The sequence below is a fragment of the Nycticebus coucang genome, chromosome 12, assembly GCF_027406575.1.
Source record: "Nycticebus coucang isolate mNycCou1 chromosome 12, mNycCou1.pri, whole genome shotgun sequence".
Lineage (NCBI taxonomy): Eukaryota > Metazoa > Chordata > Mammalia > Primates > Lorisidae > Nycticebus > Nycticebus coucang.
The window spans coordinates 25696185-25720999 of NC_069791.1; the positions used below are offsets into that span (position 1 = coordinate 25696185).

Below are 24815 nucleotides of genomic sequence, written 5' to 3' on the forward strand. Positions count from 1 at the left end.
GAGATGCTTTTGAACTTTTATTTTCTAATTCTGAGAAGTTTCTGCTGCTAAAGGAGCAAATGTTTATGGAAGGATATTTATGAATTGCTCACTGTAATCATTTTACTGTTACATTTAAAAATAGTACAATGCTGATCAAAGAATGTGTAACCTCAGTGTTGTGATTAAATTAAACTTTAACTCCAGAGTCCTTACTATGAACAAAGAACTCTCTACTTCTCCTACGGCTTGAAATAGCAAAAAGTTCTCAGGAAGTAGAAAAGCCGGTTCTAGGAGCACTGTGCAGAAATATGCAGGCACCTCCTATCAGGTAATGTGAAAAGGTAGGTAGCTGCATTTCGAGGGGGTCTGTGTATTTTACAGCCTTTAGGAGCCAGGGTACAAATCCAGTCATAAAGTCATTAAAGAAGGCTGATAAAAAAATAATTTTCAAATGGTGATAATGAGCCCTAAATAAAACTGTGCTCTTACATTATTTTTATTTATTCTTCATTTTGGCAAAACTCTGTGACCTTCTGGTAGAATATGTGTCAACAACATACTGATCAGTTCGTGCTCTGATTTTTTAAAAAAGCCTCCTGATGACATAGGACTGTGCCAATGATCATATATTGTATTTCATAACCAGAATGACACAGAAACTAAGTTCAGCTGGTACAGCAGTCAGGAAAGATAGGTGTTACTGATATAACAACAGTAATGACAAAATCTTAGGGATTTAAAGCAACAGAAGACTCTGCTCATGTCTCAGGGACCCAGGCTAATGGTGGCTGCACTATATATTAACGTCAGTTCTGACTTTAAGGCTTCAAGATTCATCACAAAGGTGAAGTGTAGAGCCGGAGAGCTGAGGACCAGCTGGTAAAGGCTCTGGCCTACAGCTGTTACGTCTACTGGCGTGGCTTGGCCACAACTAGCCAGCTTCCACTACGAACTTCAAGAGGACAAGAAACTGTAACTCTCTATATTCCTCAGAATGGAAGGCAAGCAGATATTAGTGAAATTATTTGTGTCTTCCACAGTGTATTTGCTGCTTTGGGACCAAGGTTCCCTGTCATTCTTTCTAAAGAAATCCACAGGGAATTTTCATTCTGCTTGTTGTATCACTACTATTATAAATAACAGATAGCATTGTTATCTTGAAAAACATCTCCTTTAGTGATGCCCGTTAAAAATGATAAAATTCTTCAAATGAAAATTTCTACTATTAATTTGGGAAAATTGAGTACTTCTGTACCTATTTCTTGGTTGAAGATCAAGTGTCAAAAAATAGACTTGAGTGAAAGTTTGTCAGTTTTCCAAAACGTTAAATATGAAGTTACCATCTGAGTTGCCAATCGCTTCTACTCCTGGGCATATACCCGAGAGAATTGAAAACATATGTGGCTATTTCAAAATAGCCCCCGAAGTATAAATAACCCAAATGTCTCATCAACTGATGGATACACAAAATATGGCATATCCTATAATGGAATATTATGTAGCTATAAAAAAGAAATGAAGTGTTCATCCATGCTATAACATAGACAGACCTTGAAAACATTATGCTGGGGGAAAGCACAGAACAAAAAGTGCTTATTATGTGATACTGTTCATATGAAATATCCAGAAACAAAAAGTAGATGAGTGATTGCCAGGGAATAATGGGAAGTGGGAATTGGGAGATACAGGATTTATTTTTGGGTGACAAAAATGTTCTGGAATTGGATAGTGGCGACAGTTGCACAACTATGAATACATTAAAAATTGCAGAATTGTATACTTTAATTAATTTTCCACAGGAAGTGTTTTTACTCTCTGCCTCTATTTTGCTGGGCAGTGTTACTGTGCCTCGTAGTCTGTAAAGACCATGGGGAGGGTCTGAATCTATCAGAGTGTCACAGTGTCAGAATCGTCACTAAACCAACCAGTTCTCTCAGTGGCTTATCTCTAAATTTCAACAAAGCAAAGGCTAAGTAGAATAAATATCTGCTTTGAATCCAAGAACCTTCCTTGGAGACATGAGTGAGTCTCCTAGCTTTCTGAACCTCGGTCTCCTTATCTGTAGAATCAGAGGACTGCTGCGTTCTTCACCAAGCTTCTAGAAAGACCAGATGGGTGTTAAAGTGATCTGTGCATTTTCTACTGCTGTGAAAACCTTATTTTCTTTCTAATTTTAATTTTTGCTGATTTCCTTTGTATTGCTAAGCCTGTTTTCCTTTAAATAACCTTCTTATAAAAATCTGGACATTTGAAATCAACATCCTTTGGTCTGAAGCCCAGCTCTGCCGCCATTTAGCTCTGTGACCTTGCTCAGATAGTTTAACCTTTCTACGTCTCAGAGATCTCATCCGTAAAAACCGGAATATACAGCCTGCCTCATAAAACCAATGTAAGGCTCAAATGAGAGCAAGGAATTATAGAATATAGTCTCTCCATGTGGAAACTGTGATATAACCATAATGAGGCTCATGATAAAATTCACCCTCAAAATCCTCTTAATGTCTACAAACACAGACTGACTTAGTTGATCTGTTTGCACACCTAAAAATTCCAGTCTCTTAAATGTTCCTTGTGACATTTCTTTCCTCTGCCCTCAATAATGGAAAATATGTGCTATCACAGAGAAAATATACATTTTGCTTACTAAATGGTATGTGTTGAACAAATTTTATGCAAATGTGATTTTACTCTCAAATTATCAAGACCAAAAAAGTTGTATGTAAATGTGTATATGTATGTATTATGCACACATGTATGTTCCTGTATGTACACACATATGTATATAAACACATGTCTGGGTAAATGTCATCTTAACATTTACAAACTTAGCATTGAGGCTTGTTTTTAACTATATTCATCAAAAATTCATTTCATGTACTAGGAAAACACTTAACCTCAGTGGAGTCGATAGGCTTGGCAGATGGAGCTCTCTTCTTCCCTGCCTGTCAGAGAGTTCACTGGTACATTTTCTAGAGGAAAAAAAAATGAAAGAATCAACCCAATAATTTATTGAGAAAATTAGACAATCAGTTACTGGGATTTAGAACCTACAATGCAAAAAAAAAAGTTAAATAACAAAAACTCCACTGTAACCATGAGACTAAATTTGCCCCATTTAATAGTGCTAGAGCCAGTTTTTTAATCAGAGCAGGAGCCTGATTGCTTTTAAACAGTAGTCCTCACTGCCTTAAAATTTTTTGCTTCTGACTCAGGAATCGATTGGCTCTTAGCCTCAACTACTAAGGAGAAGAGGTGAGAAATATATGAAGGGCAGAGGGAAACTTGCACTTTCCCCTAAAAGTTGACTGAAAGATCAACTCCCAATTAAGGCAGATTAATAAGAGAAAGGATTTATTTTCTATGCGCATGGGGAGAAATCACAGACCGATAGCCCAGTTTTCCAAAGGAGTTCAGATATCTTTATACAGGCCTTTGGGGGGTGGGGAGTGAGATTGAGGAGTATAGGGCATAAATGGTTGCTGGGGAGGACAAAATGATGGGGGAGAATTGATTGACTTGTAGATGAGCCTGCAAGACAGGTGCATGTAACCCACATGATTTGGCTAGGTCCACCTACATTCTCTACCCTCATTTCTGAAATATTTTGAGGTGACAAGAAGGGAGAAGGGGAATCAATGATCCCTTTTGATACTCTGATAAAGCCAGTGTAGTTTATGCAGATAGAGGGAAGGCCTCCTCAGTGTTTCTTGACCTTGAATGACCTTTAATTCCAAATATGCTGTATACCAGGGACTCATACTTTGGGGTGAAATTTCCATAGCTCCTTCATATGACAGTGTTTCAGAGAGTTCCACACAGTTCTGTGTGGATTTGATCCACAGGTCATTAATTGTAAAGAGCAATTTATAGCTCAATTCAAGCTTCAGTCTTGTTATCTTAATGGACTAAGATGAGAATGAGGTATAACTTCTCCAATGGAACTATGGAGAAAACTACCAAATCTGCTGTCAATGGAAGTGACTTTTATATCTTTAGTCAGGGTCTTATTGAGGACAAAATTCTCTTCCCTGAGAAGGTTACAGTGCAGCGCAGGAAAGCAAATCCATCACAGACCCTTAGAGAGACAAGTGCAATGGGTGATACTAACGCTAGAATTGTGGTCCTCTGCCAGCACAGCGATGCAGCGAGTTCTGCTGGGGTCAGGGAGTTTCATAGAGAACGTGATGCCAAATGCGAGTTCAGAAACAAAGTATAGGAAAGATAAGGTGGAAAGCAACCGATCAGACAGAAAAAAACGTATAAAAACTTGACAGCATGTCATATTCTACCTCTTGTGGTTCCTCTAGACTGGATAGAGCCCATGGCACCTGTGGAGAAATAGCAAGAAGAGACAGACAAGGTAGACATATCATGCTACCTAGATCAAACTAATGAGTTTGGTTTTCACACTCTAGGCCAGACGTCCTCAAACTGCGGCCCGCGGGCCACATGAGGCAGTGTGAATTGTATTTGTTCCCGTTTTGTTTTTTACTTCAAAATAAGATATGTGCAGTGTGCATAGGAATTTGTTCATTTTTTTTTTTTTAAACTATAGTCCAACCTTCCAACGGTCTGAGGGACAGTGAATTGGCCCCCTGTTTAAAAAGTTTGAGGACGCCTGCTCTAGGCAGTGGAGAGCTAGTACAGGATTTAATCAGAAGTCTGATCAGGTTACATGTAAGGCAATGTAAAGGGTGGAGTGAAAGGGTCTGGAAGGGGGAGTGCTCATTACAAACCTACTGGAAGAGTTCAGACAGGAGAGGGCAAGAATGGAAAATACAGGAACTATACACACTTGAGCAATGGAACTGATAAGTTGGTAGCTATTTACGTGTGAGTGCTCTAAGATCAAGCTTAGGCTTTTAAATTGGGAGACACGAAAGGAACCGTGGGTTTGGTAGGAAAGCCAATAATTAAGCCTTCGGGGTGTGGAGTCTGAGATACTTGTGAAACATCCGGATAATTGGGCAGTGGGAAATATGGGTCTGGCACTTACAGAAGAAAAACATAGTAGAGAAACAGGGCATGGAGTCTCAGGGTATTGGTTATAGTAAGGAGCGTGTGACGTTAATGTTTCCCAGAGAAGTTGAGAGGAGATTGCCTAGAACAGAAAGAAAAGACTAAGATGCAGCAGGCAGAGGAGGGAAACGCACAGGGAATCATGTCATGCAGCTCAAGGGATGAGAACATTTTAGGAAAGAGGGAAAATTTTAGAAATCTTAAAGAATTATAAATAAGGAAAAAGACAGCAAAGTGCTCAGCGTCAAGGATGAGAAGATCACTTGGCAGTCTCTGGAAAAGCCGCTTTAAGAGAGCAGGGAGGCATGCTTTGCTCCAGTAGGCCTCTGGGTTTTTACATTGATTTCCAACCATTTACTCAAGTGGTCAAGAATTTTTCTTCATGCTTATTCTCAGGAGCTTCCTACTTGCACAGTTAAAATGGGGGGAAGGAATCACCTTACATCTACATTCTGGAAGGGAAGGAAGGCTGGTGTTTTGGGAATACTACTGCAGAAATCTGTGCTTCAGAGGGCTCCAAGCAAGGCACGGAGTTCCCCCTAACAGGGGCAGGGTTCTTGTGGACTCCGAGTTACCTGGTGAAGGTGATGGGGACAGTGAGGAAAGAGACAGTAGAGTATGGGAGGTTTGCAATAGCTGCCAGGGGAAGCAGTGACATTGCTGTAGAAAGTGGGTGTTACGCTCATGAGTGAGTGGGCAGTGACCTGCAGACAGTGGAAGTGGACCTGTGACAACCATCACCCTGTATCTGTGTTTGCTGTCATTGATTGTCTGAAATTTAGGGCATACCAGAGACAGGCATTTTAAGACCAGTGTTCTTAATTCTCCATCTCATTGAGTTTAATGAGACATACTTAAAAACAAATGGACCGTTTTCTAGAAGGCTGAGTTCACACCCGACTTTACAGAGTAGAATCTAAACATATTGTAAATTAACCCAAATCCGTTTTTTAAAAAGATCTGTTAAAGACAAAAAAAAGAGGGTACATTTGGTTAAGACCCTGGGTGCTACATGAAACATGTAAACAATTGAACAAAACTAGGCGTTCTATCCTTTCTCTCCCTTAGACACTAAGCTGCCTTTTGTTCTGCTCTTTTATACTTTAATTGGAAACATTTTTAGGAACTAGTTTTGTTCTAAATATGTGAATACTTACTGTTTCCCCTTTCTAAAAAGAAAAGGTCAGAGATTGAAAAGTTAAATCTTTCTTCTAACCAGCAAGAAAAGAACCATTTGGTTGTAATTGTAATTACTGCCTGGATTACAGACTTCCTGATCTGTTTCTGGGTTGCTGTTACACTCTGCATTTAATTCTCCCAGCAGCCACATCTCACAGGAGAGAAGCTTCATTGGCCATATTCTAATCTCCCCAAGTGAAAACAGGCTTTCATGTTGTTAAAGTTCATGTGAATTTAGGGTTAGGGCCTACGTATTTCTGTCTTTTTCTTTCATGTAGAATCATGGCACTGGGTGGCTTCTTAGAGGGTGTGTGCTCTTGGGATGGTAAATGTGAAGTCTAAAATTTAGTTAGCCCAGGTCACCCTGAGAAAGGGGACAAACAGGCCTAATGTCTGCTTTTCATCAACAGCAAAAAAAAGTTTTACTCTATGCTTAGAATATTCTTATGAGCATTGATTTTGTACCAATGTATCTAAAGTCTCAGTTTTTACATATAGGAAATAGCACATAAATTCATCAGGTGTTATCCAAGAAAGGGTTAAAGAGCAAAACATGAGTGAAAAATAGTTACCTCTATAAGTTGTTCCTTTTTAAAATGCCATTGTTAAAGCCACAGTTATGATATATGCTCTCTGTAAAAGGTCGATTAGCAGATTCCTCCGGATTTTTAAAGTTTTTTGTTACCTTCTAAATGTCAAGTGGAAGTTGGAAATGTTATATTTCAAAGAATTTTGCCATAAAATAGTCTATATGATGAAAGAAAGTTCCAGGTCAAGCATGAGTGAGTGACAGGAAATCTTGTCTTGATTCCAGAAGCCTGAGAGGCTCTAAGTCCAGATAAGAGGCTTCGTCCAGATAAGAGACAAATACAATGTCAGTTTCCGCACAGCGGCCCACTCCCTGGGACAGCAACGAAAGTGAGCACTTTTTAATACTTGGGCTCCTTTCACTTTGTGAACCTGTGAACCATATGGAGGGGCAGTATTGTGTAGCAGGAAGGACAGTTTTTCATGCTTTCTTAATATAGGAAAAGCTTTAGCCTGCACATAAAGCCATGGAGTATGTTCTGAGAAGGTCTGAAAGACAATAAACTAATGGGTACATGAGTTGGCCCTGGTGATGGCCAGAGAAGTGAGATTAAAAGCTTTAGTCCAGAGATGATCTTGAACACCTCCTTTTCAGAATCTGAAAGAAAAGATTTATGTGACACAGGAGCCTTCAGAAATGAAGCCCCAAAGGCCCGGGGAAAATCTTGTTATTTTTATGGTCAGTTTTGCAGAAGTTTGAGTGGAGGACCAAAAGGTATTATCTAATGGTAATAAACTAGGGGGGAATTCAGAGAGGTCTGCGTACCCAGAGTCTTTTTGGCCTCTGGGCGTAGGGAAGAACAGGAACAGGAATGGCCTGCTGTCAGAAGAAATAAGTCAGAAAAGTTCCTTTCTGGATGACCGCTTCAGAGGTGCCAGTAGGTGGGAAGAAAAGATTAGGATGTGATCTTCAAGGTGCCATATTTTGGGGTATCATGTTCTGAGCCCTGACAAAGACAAAGCCATCTTCTGAGAGATTTGTGGAGGACAGTCATGGTGTTTGGACTATCAGTTGTAGGAGTGGAGAATGTTACCTGTTAGGGACAGAGAAAATTTTCCTGGAAGCAGTGAGTATCCACCCAAGGTTGAATACTAATGAGTGTGTATTTTTATCAGTGTGCCCGGTTGTGTCATTTCTCCACCAGTACAGAGTAGCCTGTATGTGGAGAGGGAGAAAAGGAGGTTGGAAAGAGCTAAACATGAAGTTTTGTAGGATGGCTGCAATAGAAGAAACTAAACAATGAGGACGTTGGGGATCTGGTGGGAATGGTTGAAGAGTTTTACTAAGAAGGTTCCATAGACAAGGCAGCAAAGCCATGAAGTGAGTGAAAGATCACAGTGGAAGGAGTGCTGAAGGTTCCTTTGAGGTAGAAGAGCGCTTGTTCTTGGAATAAGAAAGTGAGGAAGCTTGAAGGACCTGGGTGAAATATCTGCATATGAGATCTGTGTATGTCTTCGAGATGAGGGAGTAGTAAAAGGCAGATAGTAAATATGTTCATCTATGCAGGCCATATGGTTTCTGTTACAGCTTTTCAACTCTGCCCTTGAAAAGCACGAAGACAGTCATAAACAATAAGTACATAAAGAGGGATGGCCATGTTATAGTAAAACCTTATTTACAAAAACAAGTGGTGGGCCAGCCAGATTGTCCCCAAAGGCTGTATGTAGTTTGCTGACCCTTGTCATAGATGATGAAAATGTCTGGGATATGGATGAGGTTAAGGAGAGGTGAAGACTGTTAGAAACCAGGGGACTGAGATGTTGTAAGATTACATAGTAACTAAAACCATGTAGAGTAATAGTCATCTATAGAGCATTCTGCCCAGTGTCAACAGAATACAGATCTTCTCAAGTGCACAAGGAATATTCTCCATGGTAGACCATGTGCTAGTTTATAAGACAAGCCTCAGTAAATTTAAAAGGACTAAAATCAAACAAAGTATATTTTTCAATCACAGTAGAGTAAAATTAGGAATTATTAACATAAACTTGAGAAATGAACAAATAGTTGAAAATCAACACACTTGTAAAGAGCTTATTGGGCAAACGAGAAACAAAGGAAATTAGAACATGCTTTGAGGTAGATAAGAATGAAGACACAATGTCACAAAGGCGGGACGCAGTTAAAGTAGTGCACAGAGGGAAATTCATAGCATTACGTGCCCATGAGAAGAGAGCTATCCCATCAGTAACTTAAAGTTTCACCTGAAGACACTAAGAAAAAGAAGGGGCACCGATTAAAAAGGACTGAGATGGAATGGAAAGAAAACCCAGCTTAAGAAGTTGCTCTTAGGCAAGAAGAACAGCTTCTCTTTGTAACTGGAGGGTAAGAGGATAGGATTTAGTTTGTGTGTTCTTTACTGCGGAGATAATAAAGTTGCTCTCTGCTGCTTCCTGTTTTCTCTGTGGTTTCTCTTTCTACTTTTTCTGAAGTTGTAGTCATCCTCAGAGAGTACAGGAAAATAGATCACTGAAGTTTTGGAGAAAGTGAAAAAGAACCGAGATCGCTTTCATGTAATTGAAATAGTCTTTGTGTACAGTTAACTAAAGAAAGTTACTAAAAATTTCAGGCTTGGCAAGGGTCTGTTTGAGGCTGGTGATTATGAAAACAAAAGAACTACTGATCTTCCCTATCCTCTGATTTTTCCATTCAGCTACATTTAGCTATGTGGGTGAATGCACACAAAAGGCAAGTGTTTGTATTCATACAGGGCTAGGAATTTTGCCAGATTGGTGGGATGGAATGATAGAGGAATGGGAAAATTTTGGATTTTGAAATGATGGGCTGAGGTCAATAAGCTGATTAAGGAAATAGAAAACCTAATGAATAGAGACCTAGTGGAGGGGTCAGTTAACTGGTGGTCATCAGAAGGTCTCAGACCCAAATTAGCTCCATGAGGGCAGGACTCTGTTTTGTTCACCAATATGCCCCTGTACCTGGAATAGTGCCTGACACACAGTAGGCCATGGGGTGATCATGTAAAAAGCAAGCTGGAAGAAGTGGGCAGCTGTGGTCAGATTGGGATGCTTGGATGAGTGATGGAGGAGACTATTCATTATGAATAACCTCTCCCATGTCTGACATGCACACAGTAAGTTCTCAGTAACTATTGGCCTTATTATTGTTAAGCTTTTTGGACTTTTATAGGGATGACATGTTTTTAGAGAAATAAAGTAGAAAACTACTTATCTGCAAATGGGTGAGTTGAACCTTCCCAAATGAGTGTCATTTACGGCCACTAGAATAATTAGTGTTGTTAGATTTAGCCTCATATTGGTAGACTACACAAAAAGCAAAATACGAGTAGAAATTACCTTCTTTTTTAAAATTAACTTAGTCTGGTTCTCAAAGCCATCAGCTCAGTGTACTTCTGATCTCTTGATTTTTATTGTGCCTATCACAGGTGTGGACAGTTTTATATTTATAGTACTGAATCACCTCTCTAACATATATTAACCTTTCAGTAGGTTTTGAAAGGCCTCTCTTTTGCTTTTTGTCTAGGGCTAAAGTCCATTCAAAAGTAGGGATGACTGTTTACCAAAGGAAAAGTTTAAAAGAGGAGGCTGACATGATAATAAATCTAATTTCTAAACAGTGCCAGTGTTTTCACCTTTAGTTAAATGAATCAAAGAGATATTTTGATTTTGAGGATTAAGAAATATTGTCCTTTCTATTCCTTTCAACAACTTGTGGGCCTTTCAGGTATCTTTTTCAGATGACCTGTTTCTCCTCCATAACCCGTGGTGTAATTACTTGTACATAGCAGATATTTAATAAGTCTGTGTTGACTGATCTCTGAAGTAAAATAAGCAGTTCTCTATTCCTTTATTCTGCCTCTTTGTGTGGCAGATTTTTTTATGATTTAGCTCAAATAATCACCTCTGAAATTATTAGCAGCTCTTATGGTCAAAACGAATATAGGCCTGTGTCCTTTGGATGTTTGAGGCAGGTGATTATGAAAACAAAAGAACTGCTGATCTTCCCTATCCTCTGATTTATCCATTTCCTGTTATGTTGCCATTTTTACTTACACATCTGTTTCTCATTCTTGCCCTTTTTCTACCAAGGAGCAGGGACTTTGGCTTATTCATCTTCAGTGTCACCAGTGCCTTGCATGTGCTTGCCACGTATGAAGTGCTCCAGACTTGTTTAGCAAATGACCGTGTTACAGGGAGAACACTGTTTCCGTGAGCACACTATAGGCTTGGGTCCGTAAACCCTGCCCTCTAAAGGTTTCTGCCTCTACAGTTTCCCTGTAGCCAGGATTCTGCTGTCAAGTGAGCCATGATTAATTGATATGGCTTTTTGATCCAACTAGCAGCTGTGATTAGCTTAGAGGAAGGTTAGCCTTTTTTCCCCACACCCACTTGTTTAAATTATGAATAATACATAGTGATGCTTAAGATGTTTGTTAATAGTACAGATGTCCACCAAGATGTTAACAATGGCCATATTTGGGTGATAATATTTTTAGTTTTTTTTTTTTAACGTTGAAACATTAAGGAGGTACAGATGTTTTAGGTTACTTTGGACTGTTTTTGTAATGCTTGAGTCCTGGCTGTAGCAGTGCCCATCACCCAAATCGCATCCATAGTATCCATTAGGTTGGTTCATTCCGCCTGTCCCCGTTGCTTTCCACTCACTGTTACTTCCCTCTGTGCACGTGTGTGCTGATTGGTTAGTTCCAATTTACATGTGGCGTTGGTTTTTCCATTCTTGAGATTTCACTTAGGAGAATGGTCTTCAGTTCCATCCCCATTGTTGCAAGAGGTATTAATTCATCTTTTCTCTTATAGCTGAATAGTAATCCATGGTATACAAATACCACATTTTATTAATTCACTCATTAATTGATGGGCACTTGGGTTGATTCCACATCTTTGCAACTGTGAATTGTGCTGCAATAAACATTCAAGTCCTGGTGCCTTTTTGGTAAAATTCTTTTCCTTTTGGGTTAAGTAGATCGAATGGTCTACTTTTAGTTCTTTGAGGAATGCCCATACTGTTTTCCATAGAGATTGTACTAATGTGCAGTCCTGCCAATAATGTATAAGCATTCCTTTGTCTCTGTATCTATGCCAGCATCTATTGTTTTTGACTTTTTAATAAATGTCATTTTAACTAGGGTACGGTGATTTTTTTCACTGTTTATTTTTGGGATACATATTGGGCAAGAAAAAATAAAAACTCCTTCTAATTTTTAAAATAGATGGTATCTGAGGGATATATTAGATACAATTTGGAACCAGTCAAGTTTAGATCAAGATGGGCCAGTCGACAGATTTGTTCGGTAGCAAATCTCAATTCTGTTTCAGTTATTTAGGAAAGCAAAGGTCTATTTGCCCCCAGGTTAACTAGTATCCTTCCACATACAGTCTCCCACATCTAAGCCTTCTTCATCTCAAAGTGGTCCAAAAGTGCTGTAGCCCAGAAAGGTACAGATTGAAGAGACCACCCAGCTCTTACCTGCCCTGGGCACAGGGCACTTGCCTTGGCCAGAATGACTCGCATGGCCCCAAGCCTACGACAGAAGAGAGTGGAAAGGGAATTTAATACACAGTGAGCACCAGTTGTCTCTTCCATTGTAATTGTAACTCTTTTGTTTTTCAGTTACTGTAATGAATGTATGTTAGATCCAGACTGCGGTTTCTGCTACAAGATGAATACATCAACTGTCACTGACTCCTCCTGTGTCCCTGTTAGTGAAGAGTCTACAAATAAGGCAGCATGGGGCAGGTAAGTCACTCATTGCTTACACAGGAATGTATAATAAAGTTTCAGGATGAGGCTTAGTTTAGCTTTGCAAGTATCTGCGCTTAGAGTGGTTCTTTTAAACCGGCATTCATAAATACTTACTTTGCAGTAAAGTCCTGGGGTCAGTGACTGCAAAGTGTTTTATTGTGTGTTTCACAAACTCAGAGTAGAAAGCACTCAGGCCTAGGCTTTTGGAGATTCCAATTTCAGACCTGACTCACCTAATAAACTGTAGGAGCGTGGATTTTCAGTTTTAGGCAGGTGTTCCCAGATTCGGCCAAGGAAATTTCTCCCACTGTGTATATATTTCCGAACACCCAAACTTAAGTGAAAGATAGAAAATTGTAAAGTCAAAATGAAGTAATATCACATCAAATTCTTTTTGTTGAACTACTTCTTTCCTAGAATCCTTTTCCAGGGTTCAGAGAATTTAAGCAAAATAAGAATAAAAGTTGGCAATTGTTGGCACAGAACCAGTCTGGGAGGGCATGTTTCTCTTTTTATTAGAACACATTGGCTGATGATGTTGAATATCCACAATTGAAATATTTGGATGGAATAAATATTCTCCATATATATCAACTAAATAGTCATAGTCATAGACACATAAAATGAGTTGATGTCATTTGACACGGCTTTAACCCCGTTTTGTGTTTTAAATTTCCATAAAAAATAATATGCTCTTACCCTGTCCACCTCATAGTACTGAGACTATGAAATTTGTAAATAAGTCTTATATCTCCTCAGAGCTCCTAGGAGCTAAAAAGTATATTGTGTTAGTATTAATCATTGTGCTGTTCTCATTAATCATTTTATCACAGAATTTCTCAAAAAAAAAAAAAAAACTAAAGAAAGTTTGATGTTATTAAAGTTGAGTAAAATTCCAGACCACTAATACACTAATTACAAAAAATATATAAAAGAAGTGCAATTGTTATTTAAGATGAACACTTAACAGAGCCTGTCTTAAAAATAGCCAGTGTATAATTTTCGTCAGCCAAACTTCATTAGCGAGTTAATTCATTAAATATTTCTAGATGTACTAATTCACAGCTTTAAACCCTTAGGGTTTTGGTTTTTTCCAGGAAAAAAAATAAACTGAACTTACTAGTCTAAAATTATAAAAATGTTGTAAAATCTTTTAAGCTGGTACGTATCTTGTAGTTTTCTGTATTTCACAAAATTAATTTATAAACCTATTGGAAATCTAATAAGGAAACACTAAAATTAGATGCTTCTCTCCTTTCCAGTTTAGAAAGGTTTCTTGTTGGTGGCCTCAAAACAGAAGTTTTATTCTTACTCTTCGCGACTAGCAAACATTATAACTTTTATTAATTTCTTCATTTCAAAAAGACTAATTTAACAACTTAGGTTTACATTTTATGTACATTCTATACCACTATCCCTTGACTGCATAAACTGTTAGAGAAAAGTGAGGCACAGGTAATACCTATAAGAAAAAATAAAAATAACTTTTAAAAAACCCACAGATAACTTTGATGTTCATATTCTCAGAATAGTCTTAAACAAAAAAGAAAGAAAGAAACACCTGTATTTTCTCACTGTTGCCTGCATGAAACGACCACTCTCCCAGCGTGGCCATTCCCCCTGTTGGTTACCTCAGGCTCTCTAGTCAGAGAACAGAAAGAGCAGTATGTGCTCACCGGGAGAAGTCGCTAGAACAGATTTTCTACTGGTCGGTAAAACAGCATTCAGTGTATTTTTGTTGGTTGCCTGGTAGATTCTATACAATTACCCAGAACAGCATTCTTAGGGCAAAATCTACCACAAAACTGGATTCACATGAGAGAGAAACTATTTATAGATACCGTAAGGTCAGGCATTGAGGCAAATCATAATTATATATCCTGATCTGTAACTGTAGCTGTTTCCTAAAAAGACATCAGGGGAATAGTGACAGCATTTATGATGGAAATAGTATGATAATTTTAATAAATGCAATTGTCAAAATAATTAAAACCTTTTGTCCCTATAATCAACTATAATGATTAGTTGGAAACAAGACTTTAAAAGTCTATCAGGGTGCTTTCTATATCTCTGTAGTTAAATTGGAATGAAAATTGAAAAAAAAATAAGTTACCAGACTTCTAGAAAATATAGTAAATGCAGGAAAATCTCCTCTTGGGGTGGCACCTGTGGCTCAAAGGAGTAGGGCGCCAGCCCCATAAGACAGAGGTGGCGGGTTCAAACCCAGCCCCAGCCAAAAAAAAAACTGCAAAAAGAAAAAAAAAGAAAATCTCCTCTTGCTCATTACTCCCTGCCCCCCACACCTCCAACACACCTCCCACACACAGCAAATGCAAGTTTACATGCAGCTGAACTTGAGCGAAATCCCCAAGTACCGTAGTGAGAGTGAGACTGGTAAGCCCACATAGGAATGTCAGAAGAGAATGCAGCCCTCTTTCAGTGCTGAGGGAGAGAAAGCTCCAGGCCTTGCCTCTGGAGCTATGAAGCTGCCTCCACGCTCTGAAATAGGGACAAGAAAAATTCTGTCTAAACAGACTGGCCTCGGCAAACCCTACCACTTCTTTGCTGCTCACTTGGTATTTCCAGTGGAAAGCAAAACCAGGAGCCTTCGCTGTGGAGAGCGTACACTCTAGTTTCACACTGCATTTCCAAAGTAGGAACCGTGAGCTGAGATACATGAATATCAAAAATACTAAATTCAAAGGGGAATCTAAACTGGAAACGTTCATAGAGCCATGTGAGGAGTGAACCTGCCGTTATCCAGAATGCAGGACACACGAGAGATCTGTGAAAAGCAACTCTTGGTAAATAAGGAGGACAGTCAAAAAGTGCAAACGAGGGCCGGGCGTGATAGCTTACTCCAGCACTCCGGGAGGCCGAGGCGGGTGGATTGCCTGAGCTCATAGGTTCGAGACCAGCCTGAGCAAGAGTGAGACCCCCTTCTCTATAAATAGCCAGGCATTGCCATGGGCACCTGTGTTCCCTGCAGCTACTCAGAAGGCTGAGGCAACTGAGACAAGAGAATCACTTGAGCCCAAGAGGCTGAGGTTGCTGTGAATTATGACACCAGGGCACTCTACCAAGGGTGACAAAGTGAAACTCTGTCTTAAAAAAAAAATGTACAAACTATACCACTTAATGAAGCTGAGAAAGCCGTCAGGTGAGACAGATGGACAGATGAATACCTGAGGAAGCTTCATTACAGGAAAAAATAAAAAAAGAAGAACAAAGAGACTTTAAATGATATATTTAAAGGAAATAGTGTTATTTTTTTCGATTATAATGACAGCTGTTTGAACTTGTGATTTGTTCGATACATATGTGTATATATATAAAATATGTTATAATTTAGCAAATTCTCAAAAAAATTAAAGCTTGGGAAGCTGATATGCTAGATAAATAACATAGAATATGGTGTAAGAACTTTCAGAGGAAAGCCTTCTAAGGGCCTTTTTATTGGTTTTCTCGGGGGGAGTGTTTTATTTGTTTCTTTCAGTAAAATAGGAACTAATTAGATTTTTACCTCATTGAATTTAGGTGTTAAGAATGTAAGTGCAATCTCTTAAAGCTATGATCTATATAGAGGCAAAAACAAAAGAATCAAAATAGTGAAAGCAGGGAAGGGGGAACTTACAGAAAAAACTATGATTAAAAGAAATCACACACACATACAAACCCACGGAATTAAATCTAAATGTAACTATTACTACATTAGAAAATAAACTAAACACATCTACTAAAGGCATAGATCCTCATGTTGAGTTTTGCAATACAGTTGTATGCTGTTTACAAGAGAAGAAATAACAGGAATGAAAAGATTCTTCTTGCCAAGTCAAGAAGATAAAAAATAAGCAGAGATTAGAGAATTTGACAAATTTATAAACTTCATATGAACTAAATAATGAATAGAAAATTTCATTCTTTTTGAGTAAACAGAAAATTCTTTCTGAGTACATGTACTAAATTCAAGCATAAAAAATGAATGCAATAAATTTACATAGATGTCTCTATAGATATCAGTAAACTCTAAGTAAATCCAGATAATGTCATGCAAGGCCATGTTCTCGAACCAAAAAACAAGAAAAAATTGCCAGACAATAGGAAGATATTAACCACCCCTTCTAGTTTAATTTGGAAACTGAAAATAAACAACACACAAAATGCAACTTAATTAATGGGTTAAGGAGAACTCATAATGGAAAACAAGACATTAAAACCAATCACTAAGCAGATACATACATAATATAATTGAATTAGAACATAGAAACTGGCGTGGTGGCTCACGCCTGTAATCCTAGCACTCTGGGAGGCCGTGGTAGATGGATTGCTTGAGCTCAGGGGTTTGAGACCAGCTTGAGCAAGAGGGAGACTTCATCTCTACAAAACATAGAAAAACTAGCCGGGCATTGTGGGGCAGGGGTCAGGGCGGCACCTGTAGTCCCAGCTACTAGGGAGGCTGAAGCAAGAGGATCACTTGAGCCTAAGAGTTTGAGGTTGCTGTGAGCTATGACGCTACGGGACTCTACCCAGGGTGACAGAGTAAGACTGTATCTCAAAAAACAAAAACAAACAAAAAAAGAACATAGAATAAGCCTATAGAGTAGGCTTGGAAATCAAAAGGTCAGGGCTGGGGAGGAATGCAAAGCAAAGAAATACTAGAGAACATTAAAAAAAAAAACAACAAAAAACAAAGTTGGTTCTTAGGGAAGACCAATAAAATGTAGAAACCTCAGGTGGCACCTGTGGCTCAAGGAGTAGGGTGCTGGTCCCATATGCCAGAGGTGGCGGGTTCAAACCCAGCCCTGGCCAAAAACCAAAAAAAAAAAAAAAATGTAGAAACCTCTAGTGAGAAGAGAGAAAAAACACAGATAATATTTATAATGAAAAAAGACATATAATAGTAAAGATTTCTAAAATCATAACAGAAGGGTGAATAATGTTCTCCAGTGTATTTGAAAACAGGTACAATGGAAAGTTTTCTAGAAAAAATTTGACTTTCCCAAACCAACTCAGAACCTTTGTGGAATAAGTGTGATATCTGTTTCCCATTTTACAGAGGAGGACAGTGAGGCTTACAGGGTCTCCATGGTTTCCTCAAAGTCAGACGGCCAGTGAGTTTTCCTCTTTTGGGAGAGCAACAATTGAGTGATAGAAAGACACATATTTTAGATTCAGATAGTTTGAGATTTGGGCTTTTTTCATTTACCTCCTATGTGGCACTGAGCCTGAGCCTCTGAGCCCCATTTCATACCTATATAATGGGAACAGTATAATTGCCGTGTTGAATAATATGATTACTATGGAGATTAAATAAGAGCACTTCCTCAGAGAATTGTAAAAATGTTATGCCCTATGCAAAACTATTGTGATTCAGTTTTCTCTTTTACTTAGATTTGCCGGTGTTACGTGCTTTCTGTATTAGAACAAACACTTCCTAACAGAGCAGTGCATCCATGTACTTTCATTTGCACATCTGCATCTACTCATCAATCCACCTCCATACCTCCCGGCTCTCCATATACTCAAAGCCATAAATGATCCATCCAAGAACTTCAAACCTCCTGCCTGTATAAATAGTATTTCTAATGAGGGATATGTTCCTCATGTGCTGATTCAGTATTTGTTTCCTGTAATATGGCATTTTAGCCCTGTAATTAAAAACACTGAAATAGCTAGATAGAGTCCCTATTTGGCAACTCTTTGTTTATCGTATTCATTCAGCAGAGATGTTTTTCTCAAAGCTGCACTCTGATACAGCACCCAGCCTGTTTTCCCAGCATTTCATCACTCTCCCACACAGATTTCTAGCCAGGCGAAACCCCCTCCTACCGCCATGATATCTGTTATGATTTTCTGCCTTTTTCTGTCCTTGTGCTACACCTTCTAACTAGAATGTACCCCGTTTCTCCTCTTTTTGATCTCTGCCTGAATTCTATCATTTTTTGCTCAGATTGCATGTCCTTTTTTCTTTGCAGTGTCTCTGCTGAGCCCCAGAAAACAGTGAAACGATGCTTATTCTATCTCCTGCTGTCCTCTCACACTTCCGCGTTGTGGCATACTGCGGGCGACATGTCATGCCTACAAGATTAATGATAGCTATAAGGCCCGCGTAAGCATCCTGCAGGGCTAACACTATGTGTCACTTAGCAGTGTGAGGTTTCCTGCCCTGGAGATTGCTAACCCTGGCCCAGGGATTTCCAGAAAATAAGGCCACCTCAGCGTGGATTCAGCTCTCCTAAATCTTTAAACAAAGCCTGTCCTTAGAAGAATAATTTAACCTGCACTTATGAAAGAAACACCTGGCAACTAATGTGGATTGAATATAGGTACAAGAAAGGGAAAGAATACCCCAAACTCTGAGCATGGCCTCCAGGTGGAGACCCTCCTGGACAGGTGGTCCTCTCACCTCTGAATAAATCTGTCCCATGCCACCAGGTTGCTTATCCTGCTGTCTTGTAAGACCACTGCCAGAAAAAAACTGATTGAGCATCAGACAGTTGCTAAGACTTATTTTTGATATGAATCAGACTTACGGAGAAAAATTTGCCACTGGGGAAGCTAATTAACCAGGACTACCCCAGCCCCTGAATACAAATGACACTTACATAACCAGTGCGTGTATCACAGTTGACTGTCTATGGCAATCTGTGTTTGGATGCATATTCTCTTCTAAATTATAAATTCCAGTGTCTGTGTTCTGCACTACTTTTAAACTCTTGGTGTTTTGTATGCCTCGGGCATTCGATCAAAAATTATAAAAACAGGCAGGCATGAAGGCTCACACCTATAATTCCAGCTCTTTGGGAAGCCGAGGTGGAAGAATTGCGTGAGTGTAGAAGTTCAAGGCTGGCCTAGGTAAGACCCCTATTTCTACAAAAAATAGAGAAATGAGCCAGGTATAGTAGTATGTACCTGCATTGCCAGCTACTTAGGAGGCTAAGGCAGGAAGATGGCTTGAGTGTAGGAGTTTGAAGTTGCAGGGAGCTAAGATGATGCCACTGCACTCTTATCTCGGAAACAGAGTAAGACCCTTCTCGAAACAAACAAACAAAAACAGTAAACATGTACGGCATTGAAATTACTGCAATTCCAAATGAGAGGGTATGATGTTCCAGTCCCTTCCTTTGAATTACTCTTCTATATCCATACTTAATTCCAGGAAAGGAAACCTGTAAAAGAAAAAGGCAAAATCATATCATTTTAATTAACACACAAAGTTAATGTTTACCTGGTACTAATTAAAATACTAAAAATTTTTTTTAAATAAAGCTTAAACTTGTACTTCAAGTATGTTGCTGTATACTACATATTGCCATACTACTTGAAAAATACTTTCTAAGGATTACTGGAAGAAACCAAGTGAAGTAGCATCTACCTGTAGTCTCAGCTACTAAGAGACTGAGTCAGAAGATCACTTGAACTCAGGAGTTTGAGGCCAGCCTGAGCAACACAGTGAGACCTTATCTCTAAAAATAAATGAATGAATGAATAAAATTTTTTTTAACTTTTTTTTTTTTTATTGTTGGGGATTCATTGAGGGTACAATAAGCCAGGTTACACTGATTGCAATTGTTAGGTAAAGTCCCTCTTGCAATCATGTCTTGCCCCCATGAATGAATAAAATTATTTAAATCCTAGCTAAAAATCATTGAAGGAAATATTCAGAACATTTCCTCAAAATATTTACTGGTATGTCAAGAAAGCAATACATCTATCGTGATAGCATAAGATCAAGTATATTACAGAATTATGCTAAAGAACAAAAAAGAAGGATTTTCCCTTTACAACTTCTTTCAAAAACAAGTTTTCAAAGAGATATCTTAAGGTATTCATGTACAGGAATGACATAGCTTTTATCAATTATTCATATAAAGGATAGAAAAACCTCCACCCGAGGGATGGAGGGAGGGGGGTGGGGCCTTGGTGTGTGTCCCACTGTATGGGGGCAAGACATGATTGCAAGAGGGACTTTACCTAACAATTGCAATCAGTGTAACCTGGCTTATTGTACCCTCAATGAATCCCCAACAATAAAAATAAAATAAATAAATAAATAAAAATAAAAAAAAAAGAAACACCTTATTCTCAGAGATTTTAAAGAGATCTAAATTAGCAGACAGATATATCCTATTCATGGATCAGAAGACTGAATATTTTAAAGATGTTAATGATCCCCAAACTGACATTTAGATTTAATGCTATCTCAAACAAAATCTTAGCAAAATTTTGTAGAAATTGACGAGCTGATTCTAAAATTTACATATAAATGCAAAAGATCTAGAATACCCAAGATGATGTTTAAAAACAACACAGTAGTAGGACTCACATTATATTTTAAGAATTGTAGAACTATAAAGCTAAAACTATAAAGTTTTAGTAATGAAGACAGTGCAGTATTAACCTAAGGAAGATCTATAGGTCAGTGGAACAAATGAGAATTTGAAAATATGCCCACTTATATATGATCGATTGATTTTCAGTAAAAGATGCCAAGGCAAGTCAATAAGGAAAGAATAATTTTTTAAAACAGTTAATCCTGGAACAGTTAGTTGCTTATCCTTATGCAAAGAATGAACTTTGGCATTTACCTCACAAGATATGCAAAAATTAACTCAAAATACATCATAGATCTAAATGAAGACTTAAAACTCTAAAACTCTAAAAGAAAACATAAGAGCAAATCTATAAAATCTTGGATTTGGCAATAATTTTTCCATATGACACCAAAAACATAATACATAGGAGAAAAAGTTAATAAATTAAATTTTATCAAAATTAAAACTATACTTTGTGAAAAATACTGATCAGCAAATAAAAAGACAACCCATAAATTTGGAGAAAGTATTTTCCAATTAAATACCTGATAAGGAATTTATATCTAGACTATATGAAGAATTCTTAAAATTCAGCAAAAGTGAACAAACATCCTAAATTAAAAAATGGCCAAGAGATCTGAACACATACTTCACCAAAAAAGATATGTGGATGACAAATAAGCATTAAAAGTGTTCACTGTCTCTAGCTATTGAAGATTTACAAATTAAAACTGTAATGACATACTACCACATACCTATTAAGATGCCTTTTTAAAAAAATCTAACAATATAGCCAGCAGTGGGGCTCATGCCTGTAATCCCAGCACTCTGGGAGGCTAAGGCAGGTGGATTGCTTGAGCATAGGAGTTTGAGACCAGCTTGGATTGCTTGAGCCCCATCTCTATTAAAAATAGAATAAAATATCCACATGTGGTGGCAGATGCCTGCAGTCCCAGCTAATTGGGAGGCTGAGGCAGGAGGAATGTTTGAACCCAGGAGTTTGAGGTTACTGTGAGCTATAATGACACCACTACACTCCTCCCAGGGTGACATGAGGGAAACCCTGTCAAAAAATCCCCAAAGAACAAAAACCAAAAAGTAACAATACCAAATGCTGACAAAGATTTAGCACAGCAGGGAGCCTCCTTCACTGCTGGAATGCAAAATGGTTCGGCCACTTTGGTAAAGTTTGACAGTTTCTTATAAAGTTTAACTTGTATTTGCCATTTGATCTAGCAACCCCATTGTTATTTGCCCAAGTAAACTAAAAAAAAAAAAAAAAAAAAAGCTCACAAAAATACCTATGTATAAAATGTTTATATTTGGTGCTTTATTTATAATCACCCAAAGTTGGAAATAATCTAGATGTCCTTCAGTGAGTGAATGGATAAACTATGGTACATCCATAGAATGAATTATTGCTCAATAATAAAAAGAAACTATTGCTTCATGCAAAATACAGACAAAATTAAACATTTTTCCAAGTTAAAGAAGCCAGACTCAAAAGGTTACATATGTGATTTCATTTATGTGACGTTCTAAAAAGACTACAAAACCCAGATCATTTGCTGCCAGGAGTTTGAGGAAATGGAAGGGATTGACCACAAATGGATGGCACGAGGGAATTTTAAAGTGAGGAAACTGGTCTGTACGGTATTGTGGTGGTGAATACATCACTCTAAGCTTCTGCAGAAGTGTATAGTGTGGTACAAAGAATGAACTTCAAAATTTTCCCATGATATTGAGGGGATCCTACGCTGTAATGCAGACTGTGTTAAATTAAACATATTGGATTCTAGATAGCATAGCCTTCGTCAAAGGGATGGAGGCGGTATGAGGGTACAGATAATTACAGAAGGAGACTAAGAAAACATATAACAATGAAATACAGAAGGGTATTCTGGCTTGGTTCCTGGAACAGCAAAAACATAGTAGGGAAACTGGTAAAATTCAGATAGCCTCTGGGGTTTATTTAACAGTGGTATGTTAATGTATTTTTCTTAGTTTTGGCAAATGTACTATGGTAACATGATGATAGCATTAGGGGAAACTGAAACTAAATGAGAACTATATGGGAACTCTGCAACTTTTTTGTAAATCTAAAGTTATTACTAAATAGAAAGTTTAAATTATTCCTAATAGAAAGTTAATAAAAATCTAAATCTATAAAAAAAAAAAAAAGAAAAACCTCCACCCATGTTTCTTTTTTTTTTTTTTTTGTAGAGACAGAGTCTCACTTTATGGCCCTCGGTAGAGTGCCATGGCCTCACACAGCTCACAGCAACCTCCAACTCCTGGGCTTAAGCGATTCTCTTGCCTTAGCCTCCCGAGTAGCTGGGACTACAGGCGCCCAACCACAACACCTGGCTATTTTTTTTTTGTTGTTGTTGTTGTAGTTCGGCCGGGGCCGGGTTTGAACCCGCCACCCTCAGTATATGGGGCCGGCGCCTTACCAACTGAGCCACAGGCGCTTCCCCATGTTTCTTAATTAATAATAGTATAACTCAAAATTATTTTTGCCAGCATAAATTAACAGGTGGGAGTAGACTGTCTAATATAGAATGTGTTGATCCGTTTTACTTTTTAAATTGTGCTTTTTTTCATATTTCTTCTTGAATAGAAGGCATTATGCTTTATTATTCCCTTCAAGATCTTTAGCTATATGTGTTTCTGAGTTCCATCTATCCATAATATTTTCAGAGTCACATGCCTCTGGGCATTACTTTTTAAGTCCAGAAACTGAGACTCCCCTGGATTCGATACTGTTTTTGTTGTAAAATAAACCAATCAGAAAACCAAAACATTTCTGAATAATTTATCTTCCCCCTCCATATTAATTTATCCAACTTCTTAGTGGACATTTGATTATAACAACAGACACTTTTTAACAGTTTTATCCAAGTAGTAATATTCATAATATATTTAACTACCTTTTACTGTTTGGGTTAAAATGTTGCATTTTTAGTCGTCCCATGTTCCATTTTCTTTGTAAATTTTTTCTTCCGTTCACACTTCTTTCAAAAGTAGTCTGAGTTATTTCTCACTGAGGAAGTCTGTAAGACTTTTATTGTAATGATGAAAGCCAAGGCTTGAATTACATGTGCCTGGTGAACCTAAGATAACAGTGGTGACCCTTGGTTCATCAAATATTGGTGCAATTAAACAACAGAAGATGTTGTACAGCAGAAATGAGGTCTAGGGAGCTTGGAATTTATCACAAAGGGAACTGAGGGAACAGTGGAATAAGAGAAAAGAGTATGCAGGCTGGACCTGATAGGAGAAATCTGAGGTCAGGTCGGATTATCAAAGAGCCTTATTTTGGAATTTTAATTTATTTTTGTAGGTATGTTTTCATAGGTGTGGAAATTATATTGACCATAATTTTATGTGATGACTTTATGTGATACCTGGATATGGATAGGATATTGTACTACAGAGTGAGATAGAATTCCCTTTTAAATATTCTGAATCTATGAAGAGGAAAATCATTTGGCCCTAGCACAATTTTAACACTTGGGGAGGAAACAGTATCTAACTAGAATTTAATAACATTTTGTTTTCATCCCATTTTTATATAACTATCTTCTATTCTTGGCAAGTGTGGTTGATTGTATTACTGTTCAAAATATCTGCGGCCGCCCTCTAGGGAAGGTTTTTTTTTTCCCTGGCCCATTCGAATTTATCCACGTGAGCTGCTCTGGGCAAGGAAATTAGAATGGAAACAATCTGAGCCAACACTTTCAGGCTCCAAGTTTTAAGCAAGGATTTGCCATGTCCTTTTTTTCCTTTTCAGCAAAGTTGGCTGTGTCCCAAAATGGAAGGTATTCCATTAGCTTTGGTCACAGAGTGAAGAAGATACAAACCAGAACCATGACTGATGTGAGGCAGACCTGTGCTGTGAGCCATAAATTAAGCTTGTTTTTTGTAAATACAACTGGGACTTGAGCTCTTTTGTTAATTCAGCAGAATCTCATCTCTACTGACTGTTA

At 38.1% G+C, this 24815-nt stretch overlaps 1 protein-coding gene across 1 annotated transcript in view; it reads left to right on the forward strand.

Annotated features, from left to right (window-relative positions):
• SLC2A13 (solute carrier family 2 member 13) overlaps positions 1-24815 on the forward strand; it is a 361921-nt gene that overhangs the window by 274891 nt on the left and 62215 nt on the right. Inside the window, exon 7 of the mRNA XM_053557369.1 lies at positions 12380-12505. Coding sequence (XP_053413344.1) covers positions 12380-12505 — 126 coding nt within the window. The remainder of the gene's footprint in view (positions 1-12379; positions 12506-24815) is intronic.